The following is a 27,254-nucleotide window of genomic DNA, read 5'->3' on the forward strand; positions in this document are numbered from 1 at the left end:
ACATCAATTTTTTATTTTTGACCTCAAAAAGCTGAAAAATTGCGATAACTCGGTCAATTTTAGAGATAGATCAATTTTTCTTTCAGATTCGAATTCCTGAGGTCAAAATACGTGAGAAAAGTGTAATACAATCAATTTTTGAACTACTTTACTTTCGTCCCAAAAATCGATTTTTTTTTTTTTGGCCTCTGAAGGGTCATCTCACATATAATCAGCTCTGGAATCCAAATCTGAAAGCCAAAATCATCTACCCATGCAATCGATCGAGTAATCATTAGGTGGAAGAATTCTTTTTGGCTGGAAGTACCCCACTTGATTAATTATTTATTCAAAAAGCGATTGGGCTACCTCAAAATATCAAGTAAAAAATTTTTTCCACATCTGAAAGATTTTCATTTTTTCATAAGGTACAAATTCTGCCCCCATGCTAAGAAAATGAAGGAAAAATTTTTTTTTTCATTCCACCCTAATGGTTATTCCTGCGACGAAGATAGTTATCGTCAACTTCGTAGCTAACAAAAGCCCTCATAAAATTGTCCGTGGCAATTAATATGTTTCATGATTTTTCGTTCTGAATGAGGATGAATAATCTATGGATGGTGATCGCGTTGAAAAAATCAGCGAAGTTAATTCGACACAGTTCTCGACTTTCTAATTATCAACAATATAAGAAACCTCCCGCTCATTTCAATATAATAAGCGTCTTTTCAATAGGGTAAGATTTTGAGTAACTCGTTATTCTCAAGACAGTACAGTTGCACGGTTATGCGAACAAAAAATGAATAAATAAGACCAATATGAATGATGGATATAATAGCGGTAAGATGTATATAAAATAAGAAGAAAAAAATATAGAATGGAATAGCAGAATAGAAAACGAAAAGATTAAATTATTTCCCTAGGTTGGGTATTATTTCATTTCATTTTTTCATCTTGTTTTAGGTTTCATTTCGGAGCTGCACTCTACCGCGGGTATATAATATATAATCATATCTCGGTGAAGTAATGGAAATAAAATTATTTGGAGCTTATACGAATTTATCTCGATATAATTGAGAAATTATCTTAGTATAATCTCAACCCAAATGAAAGCTTCGTTCCTTTGAATAAGGGGTAATAATTATTTTTGCCCTTTGCTAATTGGACTCTTGGAGAGATGAGAAGGGGTAGTTCGCAAGTTTCACAAAATCTAAAGTCTGATTGTAATTATTTCATTCTTCTCTTTGAGAATCCGAATTCGCAACACAACTCTTGCACGTATAAAGACCTCATTAGGCCTCCGTTTTTCTCGTCTAATATTAGTGAATTAGATCTTTGTCTTTACGCGTCAATCTCACGTCCAATCGATCCGTACAAGATTTCACTACGAAATAAACGAGGAAGTAAAGCACATTGAACCTCGATGAAATCGGAGTGGAGTCAGCCCGAAATGGTTAGCTCGATATTGTATTTCTGGCGCTGTTGTATTAATCTACCCATATTAACATTGAGAAATAGATTAGTTTTTTTTCTCTGCTAACGAAAATTCCAACCAACTGGTTCGCATTTCAATCTCATCGAGTATACGGTCTAGTATACGTAAAAATTTGGAGAGATATTGGAGGGCCATGTATATCCGTAGAGTGTAGCTGGTTGTTTTATACGCTTGAGACATGAACCGACTTATACTTACCAGAAACTAAACAATTGCCACTCATCACTTTGGTAATACGTGGAAAAGTTTTTTGGGGAACTGCTGGTGTAAGAAAGCTCATAAAAGACACGTGTTTCACCAAGTTCACAGGAGTCCAGCGCCAGAGCTAACGTGTAGCCATTTCGACCACCCTTGACCTCACTAACCGTGGTAGGTTACAGCCAACGCCTTTATTAATTAACTAAGTGCCCCGGTATACGATAATTAAATGGTATAGTTTTAAATGAACCCACGCTCTGAATGAGGGTCCGTGATATCGTATAGCCGTACACTTGATCCTTTCGCACGGAGGAATGAACACTGCAATACAACGGAAGGCATAAAGTTCAAAGAAATAGAGAGAAGCGCGCAGCTACTCGATCGGATCCGAATGGTTTCTCATTTCAATTTCACTTCATTTTATTTTGTTCATTTACTTGTTAATTCATTTCGAATCGGATAGGGTTCTGATTTTTCATCAGGTGTTCACGCCAAGTCCGTTACAAAAGTAAAGACCTTGTTGGCCTCGGTGAGGTCATTCTGAAAAAAATGTCAATCATGTTTATTTTTTTACTTCTGAAACCCAACAAGTTTTTTAGATATCGACTCGTTTCACTCTATGCTAGCCACCCTGTGTGAACTTCGTAATTCTGGACGAATAACGAGCGAAGTAGCGCTCGGCGTCGGAAACAAGCGATGCCGCGCTTGAGTTCAAAAACATTCCACCCTGAACGTTATTTTTTGGGCACAGCCCGAGGTGATTTAATGATTTTTTGAGGAATTTCTCTTCTTCTTTACGAAAAAACGCATTTCAGTTGGCCAGACGAACGGTGCTTTCGAAGCACCTTGTAGTTACTCGCGTGAAAATTGGGAATTTATAACCGTACGTGTTATAATATGATTTTAACGGTTTTCATACGGTGCAATTCTGATCAAATATCCGTACGACCCACCTATAAAATCGATGATAAAATATAAATTAACACCGTCTCGCGGGCGCAAGTCAAACGGTAATTGTATTAAGGTGGATTATTATTCAATACCCGCATCCAAGTTCGGCTATCAATAACGCACGGCTTAGTTAACGGGTGTAATTAATGATCAGAAGTAGCGAATTCGAGCAATTATCACAGAGGTATACGTGTTCTACCGTCGAATTGTACGAAACGTCAGCGGTTCAAAAAATAGGATCATCGTTAGGCATGAAGTCAGTTTCACAGTGATTACGCCGCGAAACGGACAAAGGTTGTTCAGAATTTCGATTTAATGCAAACTCGGAATCACGCCCGGATCAGAATAATCGTCATTTCAGCGTAAGCGCGCGGTATAACTATAGCTGAATAAAAAGCTCTTGTGCGACATCCTGTGCGCGTCTCTGGCAGCAAAGTATTACAGGAATATGAACATGAATATGTAGATGACATTTGGGATATTCCCGGCGCTGAAGGCCCAACTTAGGGTAAACACGTGCAACTTAGCCGCTTAATAACGTCTCCGTATACACGTTGTTATGTCGTTTCAACAGTGGTTCTCAGACTTTAATTCATCAAGCGCTATATGGGTGTATACATACGTATTTCGCTTGTCGTATAATCGCGCAAGTTGGGTTACAAGGAGGGAAATTCCAAGCGACGAATGGTATTTGACGACATAAAATAAAGCGCTCGTGGCTTCATCAAAGATTTTTAGTCTATTCTGCGATTTGCTTAAGTACCGACGGCTCGTGAAAAAAACTGGAGAACGTCGATGATATTCAAGTCTGAAGTTCATACAATGGAGGGTGGTTAAGTTTAATTAGTGGAAAAACTATAACAGAACGCCAAAGTTGTAAACGTCAGTGGGGGAGCGCAATAGCCGGAAAGGTATGAGGAAAACTTGAATCTCGAACATTCGTCGGATGGACAGCGAGGTGCGAATTCGTTGCACAGTGGAGAATTCTGTTTGGATGGAGTTTGAATTGATATCAAATGGAATACTCGCCTCTGAAACCATCACGTTTCATTCGACGGACGAATACGAGTGAACCAACGCTACCCGAACGACACACGTAGTACTACGTGCATTGTTCAGACGAAAATGACAGATTCGTTCCTGCACCGGGAACCCTCATTGTTACTTTTACCAAACAAATTACCTTTATTGTGTTCGTATTGTACTTTCATCCCCCGTTTCAGCTTCGCCCTCACTATTTTTGTGCCGCGCCATGTTTTTCACAGAACTTACCATAAGAAAGAGCACGGAGAACTCAGTGGCTCGAATGGGGACTGCATTGCGGTACATATTATTCACTTATTTTCCCATTTCAATGAACTTTAATGAATAATTTTCTATCCGTTCATAGACTATGACATTTGGAACACGTAGTAAGGCTACTGTTTCATTTTTGTGATGTTTTTTTGGGTAGTTTCGAAAATTTTTCGAACACACAAACATATGTTTCATCTATATACAATGTTGCGATGAGATAAGATCGATGATGTCTCTACCAGCGTGGTGATGTAATATGTAAAACGATGAACAACATATCGTCGCGTGGAGGTTCAATGTACCTAACTCTCGAAGAGAACTACGATATGTCAATGCTGAAATTTTTATCTGACTGTAATTAATGCCAATATACTGACAATTTTTAAAAAAATGTTTCGTTTGCTAGGTGCCCTCAAAAAATACGGCAAGACTCATCGTCGGCATGATGTTATCGAGTCCATATGGAGAAACCAGAGTGAGAAAAAGTGGAATAGTTGCCTCAAAGGGCTATCCTATTAACCTACCAACTGTATGCCCACATCGATTACAAGATATAACAGGAGCCCTATCGTTTTGCATATATTATTGCATTTGCATAATTTTTATAGCTTTTTCATTATATTCATCTTTCTATAAGTGGATTTTTCCATGCAATTTCTATTAGCATAGTTTTTACATAATTGAGGAAGAGCACCCTCTCTCTTGCTTCACAAAGTGGGGGAAACATTTTACAGAGAAGTAAATCCCGACTCACTTACAAAAAAGATGACATCTTGTCTCACGTGATGTCCACGAATCGTCGAAATTCGATTGAGTGTAGTATCATAGTTGCTGGATTGGTCACTTGAAAAGTTTTCAAATCCGATGAATCTGGTAGCAGTTTTTGATCGTTATCCAACCTCAAAAAATTAAGATTCACCGCGTAGCAACATAAGTCTCAGCAGGTTTAGTTCTTTAATCCGAGAACCGATTGATTTCAATATTCATTACCATTGAACCTGCATCAACTACGTCGCTTGAAAATCCATTCTGAAGAACTTTTCCTGATTCCGAATTCGAGGAAACGTGAATTTGATTATTTCATTGTACTCTACGATCAAACGAGAGCAGAACAAATGTATGACTTTTCAAAATACGTGTGTCCCTTACTCCTGAAAGAGCGTGCGTTTCACTATTCGGAAAAATATTACCTTGGGCCTGCTTCCGAATAGAATATTCATCAGGGACAGACTTAGAAAAACTTGTATTTCCATTAGGTGACAAAGCTCATTAGCGATCATAATAATTATGACCATGGTGATCACGATTACCTGTTTCAAACGACCAACAGTTGTAATTTCAAGATTCCTAAGCAAAAAGTCACAGGGATTCGAGAAAGATGGTGGGCTGGAAAAGCTGCTTTGAATGTGAACTCGTTGAAATTACTGAGTAACTTCAAAAAAATTCATCACTTGTAATTATATAGATTAATGACAAATCGCGAATAGTTATTGAGGTTGAACTATTACGCACTTACGTCCGATCTTACCATTCGCTTTCTTTTCTAGTCCATCTTTGAAATGATGACGTGTACATTAAAGGAATCTTGAGTCAGATTAAAAAGAAATGAAAAATTATTATTCGGACTTAGTGACAAACTTCGAGATTCACAGCATGAGAACGATCAGAATATAGTTCAGTGCACTGATTTTGAACAGGGCAGCAATTTTCTCCAAATTTCAAGTATGTCTATACAACAAACTTGGTAGACATTTTTTTTTGTCTAGAGGCCAGCACAGCCTCACTGATGACATAATAAAAATGATCGATTCTGACGTGTTCCAACGCACACAGCTTTTTAAATGCTAATTAAATTCATCGAGTTGCCCTTGAGTAGGAGATTATTACTGTCTAGGATCATTTGAACGTATGTACATACATGCAACAGAGCGCTCTGGTTTTTCAGTTAAACAGGGTGCCCGAACAAACCAGCCAATTTGAAAATCCGAATAAAAACTAGACGCGAGAACCAATACTAATCAATTTTATTTTTCCTAGAAACTAAACGAATATACTGTTCCATCCGGTTTTTGAAATTCTGAAACACCTCTATTGCACTACCAAAACTGCGGGTTAATCGATGACGCAATGTTTTCGCAGAAATATGATTGGGTCAAAAAAAAAATCGAAGATAATGATGGAAAAAAACAACACTCGATACATTATAGCGGTTGATCCACAACACAAATCTTAATCGAGTAGATTATTGAAATACGCAGTCAAATTTCTCGGAGAAACAACGTTCGCGACCTTTACTTGAAGACCTCGGTATTCCCCGAGTTAACGTTACGCGATGATATTACATAGTCGTAGTATTGTAACGTAGTAATAATTTTACGACTCATTGATGTTACTCTCATTCTTTGTCACGCCACCACTTCGACTGTGCGCACGAACCAAACGTCTCTATGTTTATTGATCAGACATACGAACGCACTTACAGTAAATCACGAAACAACGTTTTGCCATATCGGAATTGAAGCTATCACGGTTAATGCTCACTTAAAACATTTATAGCGCTTCTGTGGAACATTCACAGTGACAACGCGAAATTTCGCACAACTTATACTATATAATGAAGTTGTTTTTTTTTGGCGCAGAATCGTACCGTCTCAAAGTCGGTTCAACAGAAATAATTCAAACCATTGCGTTGCACCTAATCAAAAATTCTTGTCAACATTAGGGCATGCATTGTCACAGAAAAGCAGTTGAAAAGATCCATCGGTTCATCCGAAGCGAAGTACGTAAGACGTACGTAACTAGATTAATTTCATCTGACATAGCACTTAAAACGGCAGCGGTAATCAAATTGAGAGCGATAGCAGAATCATTTGTCTCAACATCCTCAGATAATCATATCACTTCTTTTTTCTCATCTCATCGGCATATTATTGCTTACACTCGCCCCCGCGCCCGTGGCCCACACCCAATCATTGAACGTTTATTTTGATACATCTTTTTTTTATCCTCTCAGAGTTAGACTCATTCATTTCAGTCTCTCAAGACCTACCTTCTCCCGACGGTCAAGGATAACCAAAACCATAAAACCAATAGCGACCGACTCCGACGTATCAAGCATTCACAGGCATTGTAGCCGCTAGCATCGATAGATAGTTAACAGAGTTGTTTCTAGAGTAGTGGAATTGTCGAGATCTACGAGTTGTGTTCTTTCAAAATTATGGCGTTGGAAATGGAACAATGCAGCGCAGAGGAGGTGTGCGGTCTGATGGGTCAAACGAAAAAATCCCTTGATGAAATTCGGGAAAGACTTCAGGATTGGCTCAAATCACAGAAACATCTCCCTCAAGGTGTGCATAAGTGATGAAACAGTGTCTTGCAAGTCGTTACGATATCGCTTTGTTGTGTTATACTATACTGTTAGAATATTTCATTCGGGATATTCATCAATTCCTACTGTAATATTCGTGAAAACTTGTCGTGTATCTGTCATGCGAGTTAGACGATAATCATGAACTAGATAATTACTACTGCGTCATGATGAAGTTCACGATTGTGCAGTTTGATCCAACATCAACTCTATATGCCCCTGAAACTTTCTTCGTCTGTATTGCGTTTGTCCTTGGCCTCGTTCACAAGGCGAGCATTCTCTCTCATCAATTCTACGCAATACTTGATCAATTTCCCAACTTTGATGCGTCTTTTGTTAAATTTCAAAACAATTGAAGTCCAGTGTGATCGGACTAGAGATAATTGAATCGTCGATCTCATAACTAAATTCCATGAACGAGTTAATTACGAAAAAAAAACACAAGGTGACCCGGGAACTAGAATTCATCTCGTTTATATGCGACATTTTTAATCTGATGAAATCTAATGACGATGAGGATGTTTTCTACTCTAATTGCAATTACGAACTCGGTGTCCTTGATTGACGTGCGATGACGGACAAATAACAGGAAGACTAGACATTAAGAATTTCTAACTAGGAGATATTCATCAAGCGTAAACAGAGGCGCCAGGGTTACACTGGTCGTAGTCAAAATATATAATCGAAACCTATAATTCTTGAAATATTCAATTATCGAGCTATTTAATCGTCTACGTGAGCAAGGTTACATGCTTATCTCGTGAAATAAACCATTTGACATTTCACCCATTACAATCTACTTTGATGTGAAAAAACGAGTTCATGTTTTAAACGATATACTATCAAGTCTGAACCGAATTTCATGAAATTCATATCCTATCTAGTTGCTTCTTCCATTCGCCGCTATCATATCACTGAATAGACTAAACAGAACATGAGCGCAAATGTCCATCCCTACTCGACCAGCCGATATATCTTGAGGACTCAGATTTGACCGAATTTTTTTCATGAAATCCTATCGTGAAAAGATTAACATGTACCGGGATTCACCGTATGGTCCGCCAGTTGCGATGTATCGAGATTTTGAAATTTCCAACGGTTTGCTTCCAGTGATATTTCGAGCTCCATTAACTAAATTTATGGGCCAGTCGAGTTGAGGTTTACATTCCCAGGTATCAGCTTGAATACAAGCACTACAGCGCGGAGTCAGGTACATCAAATCCGACCAACCCTTACGATTCAATAATGTGACATGTTTCTGATCGCTATAACGAAAACCAAGTATACTCATTACCATCCGATCGTTCACTTTTCAAGATATGCCGAAGTCTACAATGGAGAATTTTATCATCGCCACAAAAATGAGTTTGGAGCAAGCCAAGCAGAAGCTGGACATGTATTACACCATGAGAACCATCGTTCCGGATCTCCTTAGAAACAGAGATCCACTTAGCCAAAGCATAATCCAGGCGAGGAAATTGATGTACGTATACCAGCTGCCATTTGCCAGCTGTCGTCACAGATGAGAAATCGGAATTGATCGATGGAAAATTAATGTCATGTTGCAGGTTAGCCGTTTTCCTTCCCAAGCTCACCCCCGAAAAATACAGAATCTGTATCATGCGACCCAACTCCGACGATTACACCAATTACGATGCTTACGAATCGGCTAAGTACGTAACTCGATGCATTCTCATTTCGACCCAGTGTTTATGTTCAATTTTGATACCAATTCCGGCATAAGCATTCTAGTATGCATAATAAGAACATGAATTACTCGGACGACAAGAGTTAGTCGACGCGTGACAATGTCACCGCATTTCTTGATCTCGTTACTCTCCTGAACATGGATATCTTATGAACAGGTACGTTCTGATGATGCAGGACTATTTGATGTCTGCATCTTCCAGTACCGGATGCATTATCATCTGTGATCACACGATGCTGACCTTCGCCTTTGTTGCCAAGTGGACGCCAACGCTCATTAAAAAAGGCGAAATCGTAATGAAGGTAAATATCTCTGGCGATGCCTTGATTGACTGCTTCCCAAATTTGCATTTGATAACCTTCGTGAGACTCCAGTGGATTTTATTGATATCTGTTAATTATGGTTCGATGATCGCATGCCCTAAATGTAGTTCCTTTTCAGAAAGCTTTCGCTCAGAGAATTAAAGGGATATACATAATCAACCCTGTGCGGGGGTCAGAGACCGTGATGAAAATAGCCAAGACAGTTATGAAACCTAAACTTGCAGCAAGGGTACGTACGTGTCACGATTATTGCATGGCAATGTGTGATCATGGCAAAGGGTATTGTGTCGTATTCCCCGTTTTCAACTTTGAAAGATGAGTGAATCTGTATGTTCGCATACGCTTTACCCGAACTGCCCTCGTGGCATAATTATAATGCCGGAATCAACAATTTACTTGTCGTGAACCTCAAGTTCCAGGTAACTGATGTGAGCGATTTTGAACCCACAGGTGCTCGTTTTTCCGGGAGAAAATTACGAAGGATTGTTTGACTACGTACCGAAATCTATACTACCGCGAGAATACGGTGGCGATGAACGACCCTTAACTGAACTGGCTGGTAAGTGCGAAAAGGACCTGCGATCGATCGATAGATTCGCGGTCTTGTGGTACGATAGTGTTTCGATCTGCAACAGTTTTGTTGACGCTTCTTTGATGGAGAATAACCTGCATTTTTGATATCACTTCTACGAAATCCTGTAGTACGATTAGAAAATTCTTTCAGCTGCGTTTGTATTTTGTGAATTTTCAATTGATTACAGATTCGTGGGCTCAAACCATTGAGGAAAAACGAGACTGGTTCTTAGAACAAGATAAACTTGTAGTTAATGAAAATCTTCGACAAGGCCCATCCTTGAAAACTGACGACCTTTTTGGAATAACCGGATCTTTTCGAAAACTAGATATTGATTAGACCTACTACTGGAAATTTTGTATTGCTTATAGTGCAGGTGTCTGTTGGTACTGTTCTCCCGAAAGATAGAAAAAAACATCGCCGAGACAAATGAATGTGGAACAGATATTATAACTCAGGTGCATGAAGGAAGGATATTCATATCTAGAAACACAGTGGAATCGTTTAAACCTCTTCGGTATTTAATCAATCGATCGGTGTTTTACTGCTGCTTGTTTGGCATTTAGAAGAGCCCGAGCAGAAAATTAATCAGGTGGCCTGATGTCTGATCTGGGCCGGTTAAGGCATCCCGGCCAGCCGAATCGGGTCATGATCCGGGCCCAATCAGGGATGGTCAGAGCCCGATCAGTCGAGGTTGTGGCACGCCTGCAACCTTTTGCCTGATAGAGTTCGGGCCCGGGCCTGATCAGCAGTCTACGTCAGGTATGCCTGACGCGTTTCACCTGATAGAATTCGGACCCGGGCCTGATCAGTCGACGTCAGGTATGTCTAATACGTTTTGCTTGTCGGGACTCGAATCGAGGCCTCGTCAGTTGAGGTTAAGGTATGCCTGGCGCATTTTGCCTGATCGCACTCAGGTCGAGGATTGATCAGATAGTGCTCGGCGAATCGAATCGGGTCGAGACTTGATCACCAAACAATTCAGACATACATGAGCCACGCTCAGCAATTCATTTATTTATTACATAAATTTATATGGGCTGTAGCAGATAATAGTATGGGCACATTGGAGGTGAGCATATATATAGATTTTCAAGCTGTGACAATATTTAGAATAAGTAACTGGGCTAAGATTAGAATACAAATTACATTGTTAAGAACAAACTACCATTAAACCTTTCGACATTCATTCAAGTCAATTTGTGGATTCATCACATTATTTAGTACCTGGGCACACTTCAGGGTGGTCTCAGGTACAGATCTGAGTGGCCTAAGGCACTGATCCGGGTAGCCTCAGGCTTCAAATCAGGGGGACCCAAGGCACGATATCAGGGCCTGACTAAAATGCCTGATCAGGGCCGGACGATGCGAAGCGTTACATAATTGATCCGCGCTGGATATTCATGCCTGATTGGGGCCTGATCGGTCCTATCAGGCATGCCTAGCCAGGGCCAGATCACAGCCGGAAAAATATTCTGTTCGGGAGCTAGCCCACCATGACTTTCGGGTTCTACATCGGAAGATCCCGCGAACCTTGACGAATACTTCGTTTCGATGACCCAGTTTTGGTCACTTTTATGCTGTTGCGTTTCATTGGGAAGTTCTGCGGTTTGGTAACATTGAGTGTCTCGACGTTGAAGGTAAATACTAGGTAATGAACTTGTAGTATCTCGTGTACCAGCATTCACCATGCAAAGTGACCAATTGAGTCAGAATTACCCGGGATTTCTGACGTAGTTTCAATTTTGCTATAACCAAAAATTAATACTAAGATGTTAGGACACGTATGACTGAAACACTCCTTAATCTCGGATTTGATCCATAAATTAGGAAAAAGAATTAGTGAAAATTAAAACTAACATTTCGAAATTCCTTTTCTTCTAAATCCATTCATTTATGTAGGTGCCCAAGATGCAATTTGAAGTTAGTTAATAGGGTCGTAAATAAATGAAATAATTGTTTTTTTTGTCCACGTCATTTACAATACAAATCACAAAAATTAAAAAATGGTCAAAGATTAGTGAATCAAAAACTTAGAAGAAAAAACTCGTAAGTTAGAGAATACAAACTCCCGCCGTCGGAAATAAAAGAAAAGAGAAAACAGTAATGGATAATGAGGTCGAAGGTTTCAACCAAGAATTTTGTTCAGAAAAATAAATGAATGATTTTGTTCTTATTTAGTTCCTCTTTATTTCATTCAAATAATTATACTTCTATTCTCTTGTCATCTTCATGACTCCATTGTATTTTGTTTCATTTCGATCCCTTTACAGAAATCACGTCTTGAATACACCATAGGTCACGAAGAATCGTTCAGCCAAAAAATTTCACCATATCAACGAAAACAGGAACATGTTTGGTAAAAGAAAAACTTGTGAAACGAAAAAAATTTCACTCACGCTCGGTAACCAAAGAATTAAACTATTGCATGTCGATGCATTCCAATAGATACGTGGCTACTCTTATTGTTAAACACTGACCTTGAATCTCAGTGCCCAAACCAATCATGAACAACTAACTATCCATGGCACGTAATTTGGATAATGTATGCAAATTATGCAAAGCTGGAGTTGTTTTATAGAGATACAGAGAGAGAAGACTGAATTTAGCGGAGAAATTATCCGACTTTTGAATACTCGTTGACCATTCGCTTGTTACTATACCGATGGTCTAACGCCTGCAAGAGATGACATCATTACGTACACCTACATATAGATAAATAATTATCAAGTCGGGAAACCGTGGGGCCTGTCGTACCGTCAAGACTACGTCACTTCACCAAGTTTATTGACACGAACAGCGGATCGATCGCGTATCAATAAAACTTTCAAATCACTTCGGTCTTCCACGTGAGTAATCCTTGGTTTATCAGTATGCCCTGACAGGCCGGTCGCGAATAATTGAGACCCCAATTACTATAATTTGTTCACACTGTGCAAACAACTGTGATGCAACAAAGGTGGATGCACCGATGAGGAGCATGGTTTACACGTTTTTAAGCATCGTAGATGGATCACGTACACTCCAACGTGACAACTGCAACCTCACATATTTGGATCTTACCAAACAATTACGCAAAATCAATTGCATAGGATTTCTTCTTTCGTTTACCATACAGATACGATTCGGGGGAATTGGTCAAGTGATATGCCACGCACTTTGAATTACATTACTCTACATTACATTGCTCCAAGTTCTTGGAAAACCGGATCCAGGATGAGCTTTTCCTGTGAACAAAATCACCCATCGATTATCTTACACCATCTTCGGAGATTTGGCTTTCAATTTTTAGTTCTAAGCGCGCAACATGCAATGGTGAACGGACCATGTTACTCGTAGATTCGTCGAGCGCTATCGCGCTAGTCGTCAGGTAAAGCAATTAGATGGGGCCTTAGGAGTGGGATGAAATCCCAAAGAAACAGTAAAGGTACTGAACCAGTGTAGTGCACTTCGCGGCGACTGGTTATTCTTACCGCGTTTGTCTCTTACAATCTCACATCCTAACATATTCACCAGAATGTCTTTGAAACTAGAATCATGCAGCAAGGAAGAGCTGTGCCTCGCGGTAGGCGGTAGTGAAAAACTATTATTCGAACTTCGGGATAGATTGAGAGACTGGCTCAAGATGCAACCACATCTTCCTCAAGGTAAGTCGATCGATTGCCAAATTTTATCGGAAATGATTGAGAATTCGTAGAGTTGCCGGCGTGCGATGTCGTTGACGCAAACTGGGACGAAAAATCCCATGTTTCACACTCATGGTTTCTGAAGTAGCTAAGTCATTGAAAATTATAGAAAAAAGTTGAAAGGCATTACACTCATTTGACAACAATCGCTAGATTTGATTTCTGTCATTTGTTGCTTTGAAAAAACAAGAGTCATTAAAAAATTCGGATAGAAAACAAAATTATATTTGTATACCGTAGATTCCGACTAACAATAAGGTAATTGTCGAGCCATAATTGAAACGTTTGGTAGCTATGTATGTAGTTACAACTCTCACACGCATAAATAATATTCACTGTGTTTTGCGATAGAAAGTTCTGCAGGTTTGCGCTCATTTTTGGTCACGCGTACATATTTCGCCGGTGAAGTTATATTAGTTCAGCTCTGAAAATTGAAGGAAGAAGAAAGCGTGAACTTTCACTGCAGAGCATCGTCTAGCTTATACCTATACATACGCATCGGATATTACTTACACGGTTCTATCACATCTGTCATATTTTGCGCATCAAGTTCCGCGCGAACGTCTTTTAGCTCATAATAATTTCTGAATAGGTCACGTGACGCACGAAAATTAATTTACATAATTTTTGAATAATTACCAAATGGTCGTCGTTAGTTGAACGCATGGAAATCAAATTATATCCTACAAAATTCACTGTACCGTAAATATAAACAGACACTAATGCGAAGAAATGATTTGAAAAAATGATACCCAACACTGCATTTTAATCGTACCTGGCTGCAATATCCTGCACGCACTGCGAAATCATGTGCATTCAATGCAAGTGTGACGAGAAACGCCACGTTGGTACGCTTTTTCGCGTCCGGTGCTTTTGCAACAGAGCAAAACTGCGTCATTTCCACCGCCTATGTAAAAAGTTATTGCTTTTACGCCTACAGTTTGTAATATTGTGTCACATGAAGTACGGGTCACTACATAAATTAATGTACAACTAATGACAATTATTGAGTAATATTGAGTGTCATTCAGAACTTTCTGCAGTTCAACGATCATTCGGCTGATATTATGATATTTGCAATAATTTGAATCCGAATACATTAGGCGACTTCACTTGTAGTCTCCGCAAGAGATTTTCATACTCTGTATCTAGTCGAAAACCAGATAACTCGCACACGAAAATCATCCGAAATTTTACCACGAATACTCGTGTGTCCGTAGTAATGACGCACGCGTCATAAATATGATACCAATCAAATTGCTAGAGCTGTTCACGCTATCACTGGGAACAAAATTGAAAAAACTGAATTCCACAGTCTAATGAGAGAAAGATGAATGTTGAAAGGCTTACGCATGAAGGTGAAAAAAATGTATCCTTGACTTTCATCAAATGTCCAAAAACGCACAACTAGTTGTGAATTCATTCGGTTTTTTTTGTTCAAATCACACTGAAAACGCTAGAATTATTCAAATTATCAGCAGAAAAAAAAAACGGACAGTTTTACCAAGCGGTTTCGCTATTTTACATGCGGCACGACCTGATTGTTCCATGAAACCGCATCTGTAGTAGCTCTAGGCAGTTAATATTTTCAAATGTTCCATATGGTTTGAACAGAGAGAAGCCTTGTGCAATCGACGCTTATTTGGGTCAGTGGCATTAAAAATCGGAAGTAGTGAGGATTTCAGGCGAGATTATGATGTTCCGTAAAAATTTTATTCGAATAAAACTAGCCGTTCGTTTTCAAATGAAATGCATTTCTCCAAAATGCTGATAAATCAGGGGATAATTAACACGGGCAAGATGAAAAACATCAGAGTGATTTGAAGACCAAAAATTCTGGGTCATACGAGACTTGCTTTGTCTTGCTGCCTACTTCACCCAGTCCTCCCGAATAATATCGACGATACTCGTATCAATTTTGGGTTTCGGCTGCTCCCAATCCACTTGTGTCAATTAAACATGACGATAATCTCAAGCGGAGTCGTTCCTTTTGCACAGACGCGTCCGACGAGAAATTGGAATGCTTCATCACCGGGACAAAGATGAGCTTGGAACGAGCAAAAGAGAAATTGGATATGTATTATACTATAAGGCGACTCATACCTGAACTCTTCGAATCCAGAGATCCCCGAGGACCCAAACTTTCTGCTTTATATGGGATAATGTACGTGACTAAATACACGTCGGCAGACGCGTCGAGTTCTCTTTGTGAATAACCGCTGCATGTTTCCGCAGGCAGTACGTGTGTCTTCCAAAATTATCGCCCGAAAAGTGCCGAGTCTGTATTCTACGGCCAACCGTTAATGATGTGAGCAAATTTGAACCCTGGGAACTTTACAAGTACGTTTTTAACTTCAGCTGCAAATATCTCCAGGTAACTTTGATCAATCTTTTTTCTAATCAATGTCCTGTGCTTCGTTCGAAAAAAGGTACATGTTTATGGTGGGTGATATTCGATTGGACATATGCCGAGCCTTCGGTAACATATTTGTATACGATTTTGCGTTGGTAAGCATGGGTCACCTGATGAAATTAACACCCGTACTGCTCAAGAAGTGCGAAACCGCGTCATCTGTGAGTGAAGTTTTTTTTTTCAATCTTCCAAAACGAGTAACTAATACCCCATGAAATTAATCGTTGAATTTTCCCGTTGCTCGAAGGCCTATGTGGCACGAATAAAAGGAATCCACTTCATCAATGCACCGCCCTTCATTGATCGCATGGTCACCATGGTCAAGTCGGTAATGAAGCCAAAACTTGCTGCCAGGGTAAGTGGAGCTAACATTAGCCATGCAATTTGAACACAACGTAGCTGCAGTAATGAGAACAAAAAAATTACTCATCATCGACAATCTGGAAAAGACTCGACTAGTACAACAAGAATTTTATTTATGGAATCGCAGGTGCACGTTCATGCCGTGGGTGATTTGGAATCATTCTATGAATACGTTCCAAAATCTATACTACCAAAGGAATATGGTGGTGACTATCTAACCATGGATATCATATCTAGTTAGTATCTTTATTAATGCCATTTTAAATTACTTCTTCTTAGATATTTCATAAATCTACATCTGCTAAAACTAAGTTCGTTCTGGTGTTTCAATTTGTCGGTATATTTTAGAACTCTAGCTAATATTCAAACTCTCTGACATTTTTTCCTCTTTCTCTTATTTTGTATTCATCATGAGTAATGCGAAAAATTATCTGTGGTGCAACGATGTGTGGTGCAATATCTAGTGAATGCATACTGATTAAAAGTGCGATGAATTTTTTTCCGCCTCAGATCAGTGGCTCCAAGAAGTAGACCAATGGCGAGACTGGTTCATGGAACAGCAGAACGTTTTAGCGGACGAAAGCCTTCGCCCCGGTCCAGCGATCGACGCAGACAACTTATTCGGATTTTCCGGGTCCTTCCGAAAACTGGAAGTCGACTAGGACCCGACAATTCATGCTAAGTTTTGCATTTTGTACATAATGTATGCGTAATTGTATCACCGCGTTAGGAGACTATGAAATTATCGCTACCCGATATTGCACCACTGCTTTGGTTGGGGAAAAAAGTCGAGGGTGCCCGATTATTGATCCGATAGATGACGTACCTTGGTACAGTTTACACATGGGGTTATCATTCCAAGAGTATTTTTCGGAAGCGGAAAGTAATGCGATGATTTCTAGAAAGGAAAATTACAAACCAAGGGATGCAGTAATTCAAATTTATAATGGAACAGTGTCACGCCGAGTATAACATTTTTCCATTCCGATTCAAAGCTATGTGAATTAGGCAAGTTCTGCACCAAGGCTACATAATAAATTCATATTTCAAATGTAATTGTTCGTTGCGATAAGATTATTACAATTGAATGGAACTTTGTTCGTTTTGAACAATTATACAAATACTCGAGACAAAATTCGAATCCTGAAGTAATAATCACGCGAGTCACATGCACTTACGCTAACGTAGTAAATAATTTACACTCATACCTTTGTATCGATCATTTAAAAATTTGCAACGATATGTTGACAATTGTATAAAATATACGCGCAATCAAACGAGTATTTTTAAAAAAGTTGAACTCGTTACATGTGTGATACCGGGACGCAGATTTCCACCCTTAGGCAGGTTTGACCCAGAAATGGCACACCCGCACTTCGACGCGATTCGTTGGCAACACAAAACTGACGGAATCCAAAAATTTCGCTATTCTGGTATTTTTGTTTCAAAAAGCCTGCGGAGACCCACGGCCTACAAATTATTTGATGAATGAATTTAAAAAAATATGAAGCGCGAAATTGTTCGACTAGACCGAACGGATCACTTTTTACGCTCATTTAGTTCCTGCAATTTCTCTTGCAAGAAACGGGATGTAACGGTGAGTGGGAAGTTCGGTTGACCGTGTAATGCACCGCACGACAAGTCGCGCGTCGAATCTAATCTTGACCCGATTCGCAACAGTCTTATTCCCGTTATTTTCTGCAAAAAAACAACCTGCCTCAAGTTTAACATGCGTTCTGCGTTAAAACCTAACATATTCCTGATTTCCCTCAACTTTAGCAAGTTAAAGTACACGTGTACACGTAGACCTACTCCCATTAGGGAAAATAAAAATTTTATGAATTTTATGTAAGGACATTTGCGTGCTCCACTGGTATTTTTGAGAACCTTCTCGGTTTCTGCTCAATATTATTATGTACATCAACGATAAGAACTAGTGTTTCCGTATTTCGATATGTTGCTGGCGATATAGAAGCGTGTGGAGAAATGGGGACGAATATTTTGAAGACTTCCGTTGATACTCGGCGAAATTGGATAGGAACTGGAAGCATTTTCGAGGATATCATTCGGCCATCGATATCGATTGAAGATTTATGATCACCAATTTATACCATACCTGTACACTTCTTATTTTATTCTATTTCGTCTTGTTCATTCTCCCGGAAGAACGATCCTCGAGATTACATGTTTCATACTTAAGTAAAGGTACGTACATCCCACTGCAGGAATGACAACAAACTTTTTTAGATTTGAAGAGACGTCGAAATCTCAGAAGCCTAAAAGTTTTGCTCCGATATGAAGCGGAGAGGTTGCGTTTTCAGTGTCTGTTCCAACGACATATTCCGTTCATCTAGTTTCGCTTGGTGTACAAGGAGAGCATGACAGAGGAGACGTTGGTTGATTATGAACGATGGTTTCTTATATTTTTTTTTTTTTTTTTTTCACAATTTTATCATGTTCGTTCCATCATGTAAATTAGATACATTCACTTCCGGTAGAATTTCGTTCAATAATAACTAACTCTTCTCCCTCCTCGATTCGATAGAGCTCCTCGCTCGAGCAATCATATTTGTAAGCAATTTTTAGCGCTGCCTCGTCTTCAATCAGTCTCATCTCGGTTCTCAGGATCGAAGTTATTCTCCATTTTCTTCACCTGTTTCTCCTCTCATTCCTCCGCAATCGAACTGGATATTGATCGTAAAGAAGATGTGCCGTCGTGTATACATATAGGTATCTATCTTCGAATCTGTACGCAGATAGTCTAAAAAAAAAAAAATTCGGTGGTTCTGGAAGCGAAAAGTAGAGGGAAAAAAAATCATTTCAGCAAACTAGTATCAGTCGATTTCCAGGGATTCTGGAAAATCCAAAGATACAAAAGACCATTCGGCACTTATTTCAAAACTGTTTATTTGCTTGTAATCGAAAATATTTGCGTGACTATTAGTGGTTCAAAGATACCGAAGAATTAAGGACCCTAATTTACACCACGTCGTGCGTCACTGATCCGCATACAAAACTCTGGCTCGGTACTAAACCGCTTTGCCTAATTGCGGTTTAATTATAATCAACCCCGACCTAATTGGACCATCAATTTATTTACTTGGATGAAAAAAGAATTCATTGTGCTCAAGCTCCATTCCTTAACGTAATTCAACCCATATCCGAGATATTTGCAGAGCGAATAAAAATCCAGCACAATTCGCAATCGGATCACGTGAAGATAAATTTTGTATCAAGCCAGGTGTCCGTAGCGCACTGGTCTGCGCTGCGGGTCAGTTTAGGAAGTTTTAGTTTTTGAATACTTGGTGTGATCTCGCGGTTCTAGAAACTCGACTGCACGTCGGCGGGTACGTATAGGCGGGTTTCTACAGGTGCATCGAAGTTCACACGTAATACTAGAGTTGGAACGTAGGTGGGTATAAGATATCCTCGAAACGTAAAAATTTCATGACCCAATTCAAAAGATCCTGTGCCCGAACGCGAGCAACTGCACCAGTCTTCCCAATAAACCGAAAACATGCCGTGGAATTCAGGTATAAAACGGAGGGTTGAGAACTTGGGCTGAGAATCTTCACCAAATGCCCGATTTACAACCACGATCTTATTTACAACGGCAATAAATGCCGAGTAATCGCTTCGAGGGGTGGAAACAAGCGAAGTGGAAGTAACGAGTTGCGACCCTAAACATTACATAAAAGTATAGGCTACGCGAATATTTGCAAATGCAGTGACTTCCTTTCAAACAAATGATGAAGCTGCACCTCGAAAAAACAAGAAGAAAATGAGGAACGTCTTCATCGTCGTGCTCTTCATAGTCGAGAGTTAAAATTGTCCAACAATCCCAAATATATCTTTCCCAATCGCACAATGGAAATTTCGCCTAGATGACACAACGAAACTAGATGGAAACACTCGTTGAAGGTCTCTACACGGAGGCTTTTTGACGCTTTCAACGAGAAAATTCTGTAAAAATTAGTAAATTTTTCATCTCTACGAAACTATTATTCCGGGCTTGTTCCAGGATTTCGGGACTAGCATTGTCATGGAAACGTCAGGATGAGATAAAAATTAAAAAACTCATCTCCACGAGACTTTGACGAGCGGCAGGTTACTCCGAGGAAATGGAAATTAGATGTCACTTAAATATTTTCACAGATAAAATGTAACAATTGGTTTTCAATCCAAATATGTTTCCCATGTGGTTTCAGTCAGCGGCGCTGGTTTCTGGTCAGCTTCATCTTGTTTCGGATTCCCTTCAGGTTCACCCATATAATTTCAGGTATTAGCCTACCTTCTGGTTGCGCTCTTTCCACGCGTTCCTAAACTCAGGATCACGTATCGCTTTCTGAAATTTCTTCCATTACACGGATCTTCCGAAAATTGAGTAGGCCTATGCAAATACGCATGTGTAATACATTTCGCGTGCGCTGTCGAAACGTTGATCCTCGTGGCTTGGTAACTTGGAAAAGCGAATCCGTAAAATGACTCAAATAGATTCGAGTCAAATGTCAAATGTGCAAGTGCATGGCTTACGTTAATTCAGTTTAAAACGCGAGTTAGTTATAACGTGAGAATCGTAAAATATAATTGTACAGCTGCACGCGAATTCTCCATCCTATCGTTGGTCGGCTGTGTAAAAGGTGTAAAAGAGGAATTGCGCTCATTTCGTTCACTAGTTCCTTTCCACGTGGTGAACCACCAATTTAAATTTACTAGGCGTGAAAAAGCTTTTCACTTAATGGCGCGTATGTTGTTTTTTTTTTCTTCTCATTTTTTGTACGTTTACGTTTCATCAGTGCCGGTAAATGTTCTACCGCGCGTTCGGTAGACTTTGAACAAAATAACAGAACGCAAATGGCGATATACCTATACGGAGATCATAGAACAAGTCACCGTTCTCCGGGGTATCTATAATTTATACCGCAGGTGGATCGATCGGTTCCCGTTCTTTGTTTCGCGGCGGCGCTACCGACACGCACACCGAGGGCTATAAACTCTCACTTCTTCGGCTGGTCGGGAACGAAAGCTGGAAAGAAAGTTTTTACTGATTATTCTCCATAAAACACCCCGAATATACCACAGCTGCAAATTGTTACCAGACTAGCGACGCTCCATAAAAATCAGGCGTCCATAACTCCGTAGCCAGGAGAAACAGGGTTAATTTAATGACACGGAGTTATATATAAAAACATCCTGATTCAGTAGCGAGAAACCGCAGTCTCTATCTTACGAAAAACACCCCCGTCTCGTTACACATTTTTATCGGCGTAACGGTTTTTCCACCGTTCTTTTTCTCTCTTATGCGTTTGGAAAATCGCCACCCATCTCCACATCCGAACGCGGGACAATCAAGGTTCAGAGTGCAGTTCCCACGAAGCTCTCGGTGATAACGGTGGCACGACCATCGTCGCAAGTGGATAGGATAACCCCGGTATATACGCGACGGATACTTGAAAATAACTAGACGATAAAAAGGAGACCAGACCATGTTGCACGGCCGTAGACGTTACCGCGCCGATCTTGAGAGAGTAGCTACGTCGTCCGATGAAGGGCTACCAGCGATGTGTCGGAGGGACACACGGAGACCTGAGGGTGGAAGGAAAGGTTCGGAACAGTAGGTGTTGTAGGGTTCCCTCGGGAGTGAGTGAGGTTGGAGGCGGGATAATAGGGATAATAAATGGTCTGAAACTATTCAGCCACTGCTGCTACGTACGGGCCATACCGGAGGCAACTTTTGCTTCTTCCCTGCACAATTTTTTGAAGGGCCAAAATCTCGACCAACGATTGCCCTACCTTCGGAATTTACGGAGGTCTCGCCAAATTTTCAGTTTTATTACCCCGACAGGTTTCCCTCGTATTCCTCGCGATACCGCTGCGTCTTTAATTCATATCCATCGCGGAAGTCGTTCGAATTTTACGATTTCACACTTGGGACTTCGACCTTGACTTTCTTCGCGATTGACATTTGAAACGGCTTCACCACTTCCCGGTCGGTTCGCCTGCTCGCAAACGGGGAGGCGAGATGAACACAAATTATGGTCATGGAATGGAGAGTTCACCGCGACTCTGTCCCAGATTTCAGCAGCGATGTAATTTCGTTATATTTACGTAGCACCTCGAGTGGCGAGATAGAGGAAGTGGGATATATCCCCTTGCATACGAGTATACGCCAAATTCTGATCCTTCCTAACCGGAGTTCGCGCATGTTGTGTAAGCGCTTTTGTACACGGACCCATCATCCCGATGTCTCAAATGAATTTGACGATATTACCTAGCACGTGCGTCGTCGTCTTAAAATAACCATAAGCATACCTTCCCACCGACCTGCGGCCGTATGTGATATCCACATGCGACAAACCTCTGCTGAACTGAGATAACCCGGTGTGCTTAGGTTAATTGAAGCCGATGTTATATTTCTCTAGCTTTGCTGTGTGCTGCATCGGTTCGAGAGCACGTGCACCGTGGAATTATTTTCTCGCAACCCCTCGATTACCTTCATTGGCAAAATGAACGTCTTCGTACCACTCCGTCACGACTGACATTAATTATTTCACCGGTCCCACGCCCGTTACATCGCGAATTTTCTACGCTGTTCGGTATCGTTAGGTGGAAGAAGCACGCCCGAGGATATCCGCAGGGGTGTTTTTTTTATAGTCAGGACATGGTCAAGCCGTGGACTCTAAAGTCGGTGTCGATAGACGTCAGTTCAATCGGGCATCGGCAATTAGCTATTACCCACTCACTAGGTTACATGTGTACGATATCCCGCAGGGCATTTCACCCTTCGACAGGGTTAGGCTAATTAACTGTAATGGCTTACCACCTGGCCTATTAGACGCAACTACGCATATTCCGTGCTCAAAGCACTTTATGATAGGGTGAGATGCATGGTTCCATAATGCAGCATGGAAGAGAGGTACATGTGTTGTACAGATGTTGAATGTGCATATAATCAATCTCACGATCAACTATTGCCGAATTCCGATGCCGCTCAAAGAAAAAGCTTTCTGCCAACATTTTTTCACCCCTAGAACACTCCTGTAATACGAAAAACATGAGACGTCTGCAGATCACCGTGAGAATGTTTCGGAATTATAGCGAATGAAAAGAGATGGATGGTCGGGGAACATCGATGCGCTTGCCAAACCACGACCCCGTAAAAAGGAGTTAACGATGTAATTCGCGGCCCCTATCTTTACGTATGACGTCGCATGATATTATTTATAATTCCAGCAAAAGCACCTTGCTTTTCGCCGGTTCTATTGGTCATACAGTCGAGAAAACTAATAAATCTTACCGATTGTCAAGTGAATCTTCCTTCGAGTTTTCCCATCTCTAGTTCACGGTGAAAGTATGAGAATATACAAAGGAGTAACATTAGTTTGCGAGGGCTACAAAAATTTCGTTGGCATCGATTGGGTCCAAGTATATCCCCTTGAATACTGGAAGGCTCGTCGTTCTCCTCTGTCTTTGACAGTCGTTTTAACTTCTGAACCTTTCACCTGATCTCTTCCGATTCTCGGTAGGACACCTCCTTCTCGGAAAGCACCCCAACCCCCTTCTGCGACCTCGTTCAAGTTTGGTGAAAATCGTTCACAGTTTCGGACCGGTTGCCACGATCAAACTCAGACCAATTCTTAACTCCGACATAACAGAAATTCGTTCAGGGGGTATAAGGGAATCGAAAAATACGACGGTGGTGGTGACTGGCTGGTTTCAGGGAAAGGGTTATCGCAGACTCGGAATACACCCGTCACCGTGGCGAAGGGGTTGAACGCGTTCCTCCTCGTGAACGCGCGCGTTGCCCTTACGAGGAAAGTGTATATCCGTGTCCCATCAGATACGATATGCGACGCCACCACTTCAGGCCTACGGGATCAGGGAATAATCTATTATATAGCCTCTACGCCTCCTTGCCCCTCCCGTTTCATTGGGATAGAATATGTTCAGGCCTCCTAGATAGTCCACTAAAATTCACTCGACTAAATATTCAAAGGCATTTCGCGATGTTGAAAAAACAAAAGTCGAGCATTTTTTCCCCCGTGCAAAAGCTTCGATTTCTTGCACGGAACGCAGCATCTTTATGCCCGGTAAACGGTGCTTTTTAAAGTCACGTTTGAGAAGAGTTTGATGTAAAATGGACGTATGAATCGTCACGATGTTTTCGAATGACTTTGTAAATTCCTGCGCACAAACTCATTGATTGGAATTTGAAAATAGCTCCAAATAAAAATAGGAAAGAAATATGTAGTAAAAAGATTCTGTGCGGCGGATTCTTTTGATAGGTGCAGGAATAGTCTGCAGGAAAAATAAATGTGCCCATGTGGTTACCCACAAATGTACCGGCCAGATTGGAGCAGGGAGGGGTGCTGATCGACGATCGTCACCGAAACGTTACGACAAAGGGATTAGCTAATCGCGAAAAGCCGATCGCCCGCTCGCTCTGTTCTCCCAGGTCCGTCGTGACGAGAACACGGAATCGGAAGATATGTAAGTTGCTCGTTATATATGTATACATATATTAATTTTACCAATTATTAACCCACCCGAGAGATTGAACTATCTTCTAAAAATGTTATCATATTGTTTATCCCTGATATCTGATCTCATTCATTGTATTCATGTGGAAACATATTTAATCATTTCACAATTTTACTCATACACGCGCTCGTCGCCATTCGCGTCGTCTTATTTGGTTGTTCGTTTTATGTTTCTCTGATTATTTATGTATTTGTACTATGGTGGTGTCCGATTATTTGATTTATTGATAAAATTGATTATTGAGTAAAAGAACTCAAGAAAATAATGAATGATTACGACGAGGCCCACCATAGAATTTGATTAGAAAACATTAGCATATAAACGTCACTCGACGAACATATAATTGTAATAAAACAATTCGTTACAAACGATTTCAAAATAATTGCTCACCGTTCACTTCATTTTTCATCATTTCCTCATTTCTATACATTGAACTACGATTGCCTTCTACTCTTTGTCCCATACCAATGACTCACCTGTAAACACACATCGAATCGTTCCAGCGATCGACGTGTCAACATGTTGTTTTTCTGTAAGGTACTCGACGTTTCTTCGAATTTCGTTCTGTACGTTTCGACGACAACATTGTTTACGATGTAGCGAATCTAAATGAAGCGCGGTAATACGGGAACAGCGACAATTTATATAATTTTTATACAGTTCCGTGATATTCATGCACATACGCTGCAAAGTAAAAATCAAAATGAAGATACCTTTTTACAGCTGAACGTCGACAGGCCGTATCTACTACATGGGATGGTACTACAACCTCGTACCGAAGCAAAAGCCCGCAGCGGTTGTACGGAGAGATCGTGGGGTGGTTTCAACTGGAAAACGAAGATGCATTGGATGCTTTTCAACCTCGGTGGTGAGATCTAATTATTTACGTGTACTTTTCATGTGAATTCTCTTCCTCTCTTCTTGAAACGATCCGCGACACGGCGCGGTGCAAGGTTTTAGGTAGCAACGTGTCGGAAAACTTGCCGGAGGGGATACACCACCCCATTTAAATTAGTCCGCTTCGCCTCTTTGGCGGTGGATATAGTATCACTCGACTTTCATATATACCTACCCCAAGATTTTTTTCATCCCGTGGGGCCCATCTTCCATTTTGATTCGATCATTTTCGAGGTATCGACAATTGTTGGCGCACGCGGTTAACGTGTATTTTCTTGGCGAGAAAATCGACGCAAACTTTCGGCTGTACCTAACGGATATATGAAAATTCCAACGGACAATATTTCATCCGAGTGAAGTACAAGTTTGCAGTTGTCTGGCCGTATATATTTTCCTGGTCATTTGCATATTACGCTCGGTTGGACACGCGGAACACTGCGCGATACGTAGCCAACCGTAGGATTTTCCTCAGTCTTTGGCAACACACGTCCTGAGAATCCTCGCTGCCCTTTACATCAAGCGTTCAGGTGACGAACGAAGATACTGCAGGTATAATAACGAATAATAACGACGTTCGAATGTATCTCGTTTGTCGTGAAAGTGATGAAATCACGGGATTTCAAGCACTACGTAGACTCGCGCGTACGATAAGTATCGGGCGTATGCAAACAGAACTGAATTAGTGACAAAGAGCAAATTCTCTGCATGGCTCCGAGCTGCACTCAATTTCTGTCTGGGCGGCGCAACGAGTACGCGTCGCGTCATACCTGTATACGTAGGTAGCGAGTGTACGGTGTACAAACAATCGCGTATAGTAGAGATGTATGTAAAAGGAAGGAAGGTATACGAGAATCCGTAGACACGACCAGACACTTGACGCACGAGGAAACCAATGCTAGGTGTTTGCACATAATTCAGTTTTACGAGAAGAAGCAGCTACCTGCAGCTAGGTATTATTTATATAAGAGTTTGCGAAGCTCTCGCGTTGAATCCGAACTGGATCCTGCAGGGCTATTTATTGCTGTATCGACGTTGTCGTTACTCTACGTTCTGTTACTAAGCTACCGTGAGAGCGCTGACTACGACGTAGCCTCCCATGTAGCCTAGAGAGCTACGCTACGGTACGTCGCTGGGGATAGCTTATTGCTGGATTGTTTATTGCCCGAGTTTTCCCTCATTTTTCTTTCAACGCATTGTCGGAATCCAGCTCCGATAATGCGTTGACATCTTAGGAATTGGATCAAAGTTTAACTTCGGCTAGGGAAATTCGAATGAAGTATGGAATAAGCTCACGTTATCCCGCTCATCTGGCTGTAGCTCACAGACAGGACCCATTCTCATCGAAGAGACGGGATTCGAAACGAATCAGTGCATTGAGCCACCTTCGGTTTATTACAACGACAATCATATTCCACAAAATCTCACACGGTAGAGCTACCGATGCACGGAGAAGGCCGAAACAA

At 40.7% G+C, this 27,254-nt stretch overlaps 3 protein-coding genes across 9 annotated transcripts in view; all 3 read left to right on the forward strand.

The window, feature by feature from the left end:
* The first annotated feature begins 6,391 nt into the window (after positions 1 to 6,391).
* LOC105684942 (alpha-tocopherol transfer protein-like) lies at positions 6,392 to 12,067 on the forward strand. 2 transcript variants are annotated; one of them, XM_012398699.3, is made up of 7 exons: positions 6,392 to 7,266; positions 8,604 to 8,769; positions 8,855 to 8,959; positions 9,152 to 9,296; positions 9,436 to 9,546; positions 9,768 to 9,876; positions 10,079 to 12,067. In XM_012398699.3, exons 1-7 carry the CDS (start codon positions 7,137 to 7,139, stop codon positions 10,228 to 10,230), a joined length of 918 nt encoding a protein of 305 aa, XP_012254122.2. In that variant the 5' UTR covers positions 6,392 to 7,136; the 3' UTR covers positions 10,231 to 12,067. The 2 variants fall into 2 exon arrangements, with proteins under 2 accessions (XP_012254122.2, XP_012254133.2); XM_012398710.3 differs by lacking the exon at positions 6,392 to 7,266 and adding an exon at positions 7,341 to 8,496.
* Positions 12,068 to 12,203: 136 nt separating this feature from the next.
* On the forward strand, positions 12,204 to 18,200 carry LOC105684960 (retinol-binding protein pinta-like). The gene is made up of 7 exons (XM_012398723.3): positions 12,204 to 13,538; positions 15,576 to 15,741; positions 15,813 to 15,917; positions 16,007 to 16,151; positions 16,238 to 16,345; positions 16,481 to 16,589; positions 16,864 to 18,200. Exons 1-7 carry the CDS (start codon positions 13,409 to 13,411, stop codon positions 17,013 to 17,015), a joined length of 915 nt encoding a protein of 304 aa, XP_012254146.2. The 5' UTR covers positions 12,204 to 13,408; the 3' UTR covers positions 17,016 to 18,200.
* Positions 18,201 to 19,138: 938 nt separating this feature from the next.
* Positions 19,139 to 27,254, forward strand: part of LOC125500070 — a 38,873-nt gene continuing 30,757 nt past the window's right edge. The window contains exons 1-2 of one of the 6 annotated variants that reach the window (XR_007277250.1): positions 19,139 to 24,843; positions 25,618 to 25,759. The gene's annotated coding sequence lies outside the window, so the exon portion shown is untranslated. Of the gene's footprint in view, positions 24,844 to 25,400; positions 25,514 to 25,617; positions 25,763 to 25,874; positions 26,341 to 27,254 lie in introns of those variants that run through there. The other 5 variants (XR_007277249.1, XR_007277247.1, XR_007277246.1 and 2 more) reach the window with 5 other exon arrangements.

Source organism: Athalia rosae, chromosome 2, assembly GCF_917208135.1.
Source record: "Athalia rosae chromosome 2, iyAthRosa1.1, whole genome shotgun sequence".
NCBI classification, from domain to species: domain Eukaryota; kingdom Metazoa; phylum Arthropoda; class Insecta; order Hymenoptera; family Athaliidae; genus Athalia; species Athalia rosae.